The sequence below is a fragment of the Octopus sinensis genome, linkage group LG24 (genome assembly GCF_006345805.1).
Source record: "Octopus sinensis linkage group LG24, ASM634580v1, whole genome shotgun sequence".
NCBI lineage: Eukaryota > Metazoa > Mollusca > Cephalopoda > Octopoda > Octopodidae > Octopus > Octopus sinensis.
The window spans coordinates 28,119,534-28,129,533 of NC_043020.1; the positions used below are offsets into that span (position 1 = coordinate 28,119,534).

The 10,000-nt window shown below is 35.0% G+C and overlaps 1 protein-coding gene across 1 annotated transcript in view; it reads right to left on the reverse strand.

The window, feature by feature from the left end:
- The window catches only part of LOC115223913 (metabotropic glutamate receptor-like protein N), a 23,824-nt gene extending 14,634 nt beyond the window's left edge, over window positions 1-9,190 (reverse strand). Inside the window, exons 1-5 of the mRNA XM_029794644.2 lie at window positions 8,543-9,190; window positions 7,344-7,395; window positions 4,904-5,062; window positions 3,857-3,987; window positions 1,527-1,644 (exon numbers count right to left, since the gene is read on the reverse strand). Of these exons, the coding sequence (XP_029650504.1) occupies window positions 1,527-1,644; window positions 3,857-3,987; window positions 4,904-5,062; window positions 7,344-7,395; window positions 8,543-8,851 (769 nt within the window). The 5' untranslated portion in view covers window positions 8,852-9,190. The remainder of the gene's footprint in view (window positions 1-1,526; window positions 1,645-3,856; window positions 3,988-4,903; window positions 5,063-7,343; window positions 7,396-8,542) is intronic.
- Between the last annotated feature and the right edge of the window lie 810 nt (window positions 9,191-10,000).

Sequence of the window (10,000 nt, forward strand, 5' to 3'; positions counted from 1 at the left end):
TAAGAACAGAGAGTTGCATATTATGTGTGTGTGTGTGTGTGTGGATAATCAGGATTATCATTGTTTTAATATACACAACAAATGATCGGGATATCTTGGATTATCAAAAAATCTGCAAGACCTTCTTAAGATTAGATTTAAAGGGTGATGAACAAAACAAGATGCTTTCCTTCTCAACCTTGTTACCAAATATGGTGACCAGACAAAATTTACTCTAAATTAAAAACAGAAAGAGAGAATACAAGCAAACATGCACACTCATATATATATATATATATATATATATATATATTATATATATAATATATATATATATATATATATATATATATTATATATATATATATATATATATGTATATATATATATATTATATATATATATATATATATATATATATATATACATATGTATGTATGTATATATATATATACAAATTGAGATAGGGGTTGTAAATGCAACCCTCCATGGGATAACATATATCCAATATACTGCCAGTAAAGCACCCAACAAAATTAATACATAAATGTTAAGAATTGCGATGCAATTAATTCATTTATTGTATTATATGGGCAAAGGTAAAATGTTTTACCACAAATTAATAATACAAAATAAGAAAATGGAGAAATACACCTTAATCAATAATCAACTACCAGATAATACCCAGATGTGCATTGTTTTGATCTATACTATTATGTTTGACCTTGATGTTCATATGTAGTGGTTTAATAAATTATGTGATTCGGTATTATCTGGTAGGTGATTATTGATTAAGGTGTATTTCTCCATTTTCTTATTTTGTATATATATATATATATAATATATATATTATATATATATATATATATATATATATATATATATATATATATATATATATATAGATATATATATGTATATATATATATAATATATATATATATATATATATATATATATTACATATGTATGTATGTATATATATATATACAAATTGAGATAGGGGTTGTAAATGCAACCCTCCATGGGATAACATATATCCAATATACTGCCAGTAAAGCACCCAACAAAATTAATACATAAATGTTAAGAATTGCGATGCAATTAATTCATTTATTGTATTATATGGGCAAAGGTAAAATGTTTTACCACAAATTAATAATACAAAATAAGAAAATGGAGAAATACACCTTAATCAATAATCAACTACCAGATAATACCCAGATGTGCATTGTTTTGATCTATACTATTATGTTTGACCTTGATGTTCATATGTAGTGGTTTAATAAATTATGTGATTCGGTATTATCTGGTAGGTGATTATTGATTAAGGTGTATTTCTCCATTTTCTTATTTTGTATATATATATATATATATATATATATTGTAGGGTAGGTGTGAGAAGCGAGATCTGGCCAGCTTGAACATAAAACCAGGTCAGAATATTTGGACCCGATATGGCTGATTTAATTGTTAAAGGGTTAAAAACGAAACAGTTTATAAAGCTAGTATGAATACAAAAGGATTTGAAACCTCATCTGGCTTACCCACAATCTTTGCATCGTAGACAATTTCCTGAGTGCTTGGGTAGAGAGATAATTTTATGAAGTATGTCATATTTACTCTACTCCGGGATATCCAGAAGCAATTGTGATTCAGTAAGGCCTGCACAAAAAAACAAACAAATTATTGATAGACAAACCACATCTTACATTGGTTTCTTTTTTAGAGCTACATCTTTTTTAACTTGATGCTGTTTCTTGTAAAAATAAATCTTAATCTTTCGTTTTTGGATTTGGTTTGCAAGATTCTTTATATGAGTTCATGTGTTGAAGCATATTCTGTTGTGTCTGGGGAGAGTCATTCTCTTTTAGTGCTTATAATTTTGAGAGTCAAAACTATTGAAAAGGTTGCAAGACGCAACGAAAATTTTAGAAAATAAAAATAAGAAAAAAAGTGGAAATTCTACCAGTGAGTGTGTTAAATAATAAGGCATTAAAAGAGAATGACTCTCCCCAGGCACAACAGAATAAATCTTAATCTTATTTGGTTTATCTGACTTTACACAGCATAGAGATTTTAAAAACCATCTAAAAACCATAACTGAAGAAGGAAATGAAAAAAAAAACATGCAAAGATATCATCATCATTGTTTAACGTCCGTTTTCCGTGCTAGCATGGGTTAGACGGTTCGACCAGGGTCTGGGAGGCCAGGAGGCTGCGCCAGGCTCCAGTCTGATCTGGCAGTGTTTCTACAGCTGGATGCCCTTCCTAACGCCAACCACTCCATGAGTGTAGTGGGTGCTTTTTACGTGCCACCGGCACAGGTACCAGGGGAGGCTGGCAGCGCCCATGATCGGTCGGTGCTTTTTATGTGCCACTGGCACAGAAGCCAGTCAAGGCAGCACTGGCATCGGCCACGTTCGGATGGTGCTTTTTACGTGCCACCGGCACAGGGATCACAACTACAATTTCCATTTGATATTTATTTTGATGTTGATGTACTTGACTCAGTAGGTCTCCTCAAGCACAGCAGGTCACCCTACGATCCAAGGTAAGCACAGCAGGTTGTTCTGCAGTCCAAGGTACTTTGGATGGACTGGGATGATGTGTGTGTACATGTCAGGTGTAAAATAGTATTATCCAATTAAATATTTGGATGCGGTTATCTGTGATAGCCTATCGCAGAATTATTATGTTTACACAGAACACACTCCATCCTGCCTGAATGTAGGTACAATGATAAACCAACAGACATCACACTAACACAGTAACTAACACGGTTGATCAACACTGTCAACTGCCCCTTACAGTTCACACAGTTCTTTATTTATCGAAATCCGTTTAGTCCACTTTCAGTCATGTGGGGGTGTACAGGACTCTCCCATAACAGAAGCGGTTGAAGGTTAAAAAATTTGTTGCAAAAATGCTTTTACATGTTGCATTGTTTTTCAAGTTTAGTCACATGTCTTGAAACCAATGGACACCATAAGTTGCTGTATGCTTGTGTGTGTGTGTGTGTGTATATATTCTCTTTTACTCTTTTACTCGTTTCAGTCATTTTGACTGCGGCCATGCTGGAGCACCGCCATTAGTCGAGCAAATCGATCCCGGGACTTATTCTTTGTAAGCCCAGTGCTTATTCTATCGTTCTCTTTTGCCGAACCGCTAAGTGACGGGGACGTAACACACCAGCATCGGTTGTCAAGCAATGCTAGGGGGACAAACACAGACACACAAACAACAACATACACACATATACATATATATATACTATATACGACAGGCTTCTTTCAGTTTCCGTCTACCAAATCCACTCACAAGGCATTGGTCGGCCCAGGGCTATAGCAGAAGACACTTGCCCAAGATGCCACGCAGTGGGACTGAACCCGGAACCATGTGGTTGGTTAGCAAGCTACTTACCACACAGCCACTCCTGCGCCTATTCTTTTCTGATTTTTTTTTCAATTTGTAAAGGTAAAAGATGGACTCCCTGTATGCGTATGTGTTTGCATGCACACAGACACACTAAAACTTTTCTACGAATTCTAGAGTGTAACCCCCCCCCCAAAAAAAACCCAAATAAAAACAGGATCAAAAGTCAGTGTGTGTGTATTATTTATTATTTATTGTTTATTATTTTGCACATTACTTAATCATCATTATATTTTTTATCTTATATTTAATCTTTCTATAATATGTAATTTTCTAGATGGTGTAATTTAATTTTTCATTTTGAATTGATAAAAGGTGATTTTTTTTCTAATTTATATATATTCTATTGTTAGTTTGAGGATTTGTGACAACCAAAAATTGGTCACCAGAAAACAAAACAAAATAATAATAATAACAAACAAAAAAAAAGAAAGAAACATACCAGCTTACTGTCAGGCTTGAACTGAACGTTTGAAAATTGCAAATAACGGCAAATTCCTGGATAATTGTATCGTGAACCATTGGCAAAGCTCCATATGTCAAGACGGATACCGTTCGTATGCAGTAGTGCTTCTGTAAAGGTAAATACCAATATTTTAGTGAAGTGACAAGACTACAAGCTTGCAGAATGGTTAACATGCTTGGCAAAATGCTTGGCGGCATTTTGTCTGTCATTAAATTCAAAGTTCAAATTTCACTGAGGTCAACGTTGTTTGTCATCTTTTTGGGGAATCAGTATAATAAGTGCCATTTGAGTTGGGAGGGGTCAATGTAATTGACTTCCCCACTTCCCCCAAGATTGCTGGCCTTGTGCCAAAATGTCGAGTGAATAGGAATATGTCAGGAGGTATAAAAGAATATATATATATATATATATATATATGTATATATATAAAAGTATTTTTATATTTCGGAATGGTCATTTTGCCAGTTTAGCCAATAAAATGACCATTCCGAAATATAACAATATCTGTTTCAACACACGACTTCACATAAAAAATCTTGCACAACAAATATGTAAACGTATATATAAAAGAATATATGTATATAAATAGATGTTGTTTATAATAAATAACATCACTACCACCCCCACTACCACCCCCACCACCACCACATCCACCACCACCACCACCACATCTAAAACCACCACCATCACATCCACCACCACCACCACGTCCAGCATCACTACCAACATCAACACCACCTCCACCACCACCACCATTTGCAGGGTATTTAGTGGGTACAACGAAGTCTTCAGGGTATGTCATGGATGGACAATGAAAAAGTAAGACCGCTATTACATATATTAGCGCACGTAGCGGTTCGGCAAAAGAGACCGATAGAATAAGCACTAGATTACAAAGAATAAACCCTGGGGTCAATTTGTTTGACTAAAAGGCAGAGCTCCAGCATGGCCGCAGGCAAATGGCCGAAACAAGTAAAGGAATAAAAGAATACAAAAGAATAAGTGAAGAAAGAATATACAGACCTCCTTTTGGTAGGGAAATGGTTAAGTTGAGGGCTGGGTATAAGGAACTGTCATAAATTTCAGGATTAAATTCATAATCATAAATATTGATGCCTCCGAGTTTTAGGTTAGATTCTGGAAATTCTTGGGGTTTCTTCTGTTTTTCAGAATTATTACAGTCTGGAATGTAAAATAGGGAAAGAAGTGTATATAGAATAGTGGTTAAAGTATTCGACTGTTAATCGCAAGGTCATGAGTTCGTTTCCCACCAGCGCGTTGTATCACTTTACTTCATGTTGCTCCAGTCCACTAAGCTGGCAAAAATCAGTAGTACCTCCATTTCAAAGGGCCGGCTTTGTCACATTCTGTGTCCTGCTGAATCTCCCTGAGAACTATGTTAAGGGTATGCGTGTCTGTGGAGTACTCAGCCACTTGCACGTTGATGTCAGGAGCCAGCTATAACCGACAGAGTGCAATTGGTACAATAGAATAACATATATAAGTAAATGTATATATGCATACATGCATATGCACACACGCGGTCCATCGCAGGTGAGCTGCAAGATGCAGGAGGAAAGAGTGAGAGAAAGTTGTGGCGAAAGAGTCAGCAGAAGTTTCACCATTACCTTCTGCCGGAGCCGCGTGGAGCTTAGGTGTTTTCGCTCATAAACACACACATCGCCCGGTCTGAGATTCAAACCCGTGATCCCTTGACCGCGAGTCCACTGCTCTAACCACTAGACCATGTGCCTCCACACACACACACACACACACACACACACACCACACACACACACACACACACACACACACACATACACACACATATTTATATGTATATATATATATACATACATTCTATAATTTAAAAAATAAATAAGTAAAAAAATAACAAAAAATAAAAAAATAAAAAATGAAAATAAATAAATAAATAAAATAAATAAATAAATAAATAAGATAATAATAATAAAACATATATATTTATATATTTATTTAAAATTTATAAGTTTAAATTATTAATTTAATAATTTTAAAATTTAACTTGAATTTAAATATTTAATTGGAATTTTATAATTTATATTTTATATTTTTTATATATTTTTAAAATTAATTTTATTTCTATGTATTGACTTATGATTTTCACTGTTTGATTTGCCTAATAGTGGTTTTATCTCTAATTTAATATAATGTATGTATATATTTGATTTGAAAACCCCACTAGAATGGGAGAAAGCGCTAATGATCTGAATGATATGATCTGAATGATATGATATATATATGTAAAAAATGTAATATATAAATAAATATCTATGAATATGAACCATCCGATCTTCTGATTACCTCATTTCTTCTAATATATATATATATATTAATATATACAAATTAGTAAATAAATGGCACAACTAAGTACCGATATTTACTGGAAATAGCGAACGTAAAAATACGACGCTAATGTGTAGCTTCACCGCGTATGTATTAGCAAAAATGCGTGTGTGCAACAAAATAGAGAAAAAAAAAACCCGTCTTACCTCCAGGGAGAACATCTGAAAGATGAAACACCCGGAGAATGGATAATGTGGTACCTGCAGGTTTCAGGTTTTGCAAGATATGTCTCTCACCCATATTTTGCTTTACCTTCTTCAGCAAACACATACCACAGACGAAATCTACGATGTTACCACATTAATACTAACACACTCGACTGAAATACGGAACGCTAACAGTACGAGAAACGGTGAAGAAGTTTCAAATATCAGTAATGCAATACAAGTATTGCCTTCCAGTAAAAAGTAGCCCGAGGGAAAATAATACACAATTAGTAATAAATGGCACAACTAAGTACCGATATTTAACTGGAAATAGCGAACGTAATAATACGACGCTAATGTGTAGCTTCACCGTGTATGTATTAGTAAAAATGCGTGTGTGCAACAAATAGAGAAAAAAAAAACCGTCTTACCTCCAGGGAGAACATCTGAAAGATGAAACACCCGAAAATGGATAATGTGGTACCTGCAGGTTTCAGGTTTTGCAAGATATGTCTCTCACCCATATTGCTTTACCTTCTTCAGCCAAACATATACCAAGACGAAATCTACGATGTTACCACATTAATACTAACACACTCACACACGACTGAAATACGGAACGCTAACAGTACGAGAAACGGTGAAGAAGTTTCAAAATATCAGTAATGCAATACAAAGTATTGCCTTCCAGTAAAAAGTAGCCCGTGACGGAAAAATACACAAATTAGTAAATAAATGGCACAACTAAGTACCGATATTTACTGGAAATAGCGAACGTAAAAATACGACGCTAAAGTGTAGCTTCACCGCGTATGTATTAGTAAAAATGCGTGTGTGCAACAAAATAGAGAAAAAAAAAAAAAAAAAAAGAGAGAGTGGAAGAGAAAGAGAGAAGCAACGTTGTATTGAATAATGGAAAAGAATCAACATACAAGGTTTGATGAGAACTGTGCAGTTGAATGTCAGGTCTTCTTTGCTGCGTTTCTGTGGGAAATGGAAAAGAAGAAACATTGAAGAATTTCGTCATTATGCGCGCGTGTGTGTGTGTGTGTGTGTGTGTGATAAAGGAAAGTGTGCATGAACAAAAGTAAAAAGACAAACAGGAAGACAGTGCAAATGCACATGAAGTGAAAGCTGGGCCATTGCTTTAAGCCCCTGCGATCCCTATGGTGAGTGAATTTGGTAGGTGGAAACTGAAAGCAGCCCATCGTATATGTGTGTGTGTGTAAACACACCAGCATCGGTTTTCAAGGGATGTTGGGGGGACAAACTCACACGCAAACATACACACACACACACACATATATATATATATATATATATATACATATACATATATACGGTGGGCTTCTTTCAGTTTCCATCTACCAAATCCACTCACAAGGCTTTGGTCGGGCCAAGGCTATAGTAGAAGACACTTGCCCAAGATGCCACGCAGTGGGACTTAACCCGGAACCATGTGGTTGGTAAGCACCTACATACCACACATCCACTCCTACACCTATATATATATATATATAATATATATATATATATATATATATATTGTTATATTTCGGAATGGTCATTTTGCCAGTTTAGCCAATAAAACACACGCACTATATATTTGGTGTTACATAACCACTCACAAGGCTTTGTCACATAAAAATCTTGCACAACAAATATTTAAACGTATATATATATATATATATACATCTACACACTTACATACATATAGATAGATAGATAGATAGATATAGAATATACATTTGTGAGTGTGTATGTGTATGTACATATGTATTTGTGTGTGTTATGTGTGTTATCAGGTGTATTATGAGCATTTATGGAACACAGCCCTATATAAACTCCAACACATTGTGCATATAGATATTATATATATATATATATATATTTATATGTAATATATATATGTATATATATATATGTATATATATATATGTATATATATATATATATATATATATATATTATATATATATATATATATATATATATATATATATATATTATATATATATAATATATACACACACAACATGCACATATGTGTACACACACATACATAGACACACACATTTTATATACACTCATGCATATATATATATAGCCAGTTTTCTATTCATCTACTTACAATTTGCCGACAAGGGTATGGAGTAAATCTCCGAAGAAGGTTGTCACAATTTCCTGTCGATCCCACCTGGGCCATTAAAAGCAGAATGAGAGAAACCCCCTGTATCCAACCAAGGGGTTTCAGGGTCCAGATCTTGTTAGTACTGCTGCTGCTGCTGTATTTGTCATTTTTATCATCATTATTACTATCATCATCATCATCATCATCATCATCATTATTATTATTGTTGTTATTATTGCTATTATTATTATTATTATTTTTACATTTTATTCTTTTAAAAGCAGCATGGACATCACAACAGCTTATCATTTTGTTTTTTTAATATCCCTTATGGTAAATCGTCCCCTAAATTGAGGTGTCATGTAAGAAACGCTCCTTACTCTCCTTTCAATATCGGTCGTAATTGTAGTTATTAGCTGTAGCTGCGGTGGTTCTGATGTAGTAGACATCTCCACGCATTTCTCTTTCCTTTTCCACTTATTAAACAAGCTAAAGGCGCCTGGCTTTGCAGTTAGAGGTGTTCAGCAAGCTAGCAGAATCGTTAGCACGCCGGACAAAATGCGTAGCTGTAATTCGTCTGCCGTAACATTCTGAGTTCAAATTCTGCCGAGGTCGACTTTGCTTTTCATCCTTTCGGGGTCGATAAATTAAGCACTGTGTCTGTCCTTGTTTGTCCTCTCTGTGTTTAGCCCCTTGTGGGCAGTAAAGAAATAGGTATTTCGTTTGCTGTTACGTTCTGAATTCAAATTCCGCCGAGGTCGACTTTGCTTTTCATCCTTTCGGGGTCGATAAATTAAGCACTGGGGTCGATATAATCGACTTAATCCATGTGTCTGTCCTTGTTTGTCCTCTCTGTGTTTAGCCCCTTGAGGGCAGTAAAGAAATAGGTGTTCAGCTCAGAATCCCACCAACATTCAGTTCTCAGCAGTGTATCGTGTCTCTTGAGCAAGACACTTTATTTCACGTTGCTCCAGATGTACCAGTAATTCAAAGGGGGCCAACCTTGTCGCATTCTGTGTCATGCTGAATCTCCCCGAGAACTACATTAATGTTATGCATGTCTGTGGAGTACTCAACCACCTGTACATTAATTTTACAAACAGACAGGAACCCACATCGGAATGTCAGTGAAGACGGTAGAATCCACTTTGAAGATTTCGCTACTGTTTCTAGCAGGTCGAACTACTGCTTGGCGGTTGTTTCCTTAGTCAGGCTGTTGTTGTTGCTGTTGCTGTTGTTGTTGTTGTTGTTATTGTTCCTTTCCATTTTTCTTTTTCTTTTTTTTGCTTTATTCTTGTTTTTGTTTTTTCCTCAAATACTCTTGAATTTCCTTAGATTCTCCCTTCAAACAGAGATAAAGAAGTTACTACTACTACTACTACCACCACCACCACCACCACCACTACTACACTACTACCACCACCACTAACTACTACTACTGCTGCTGCTGCTGCTACT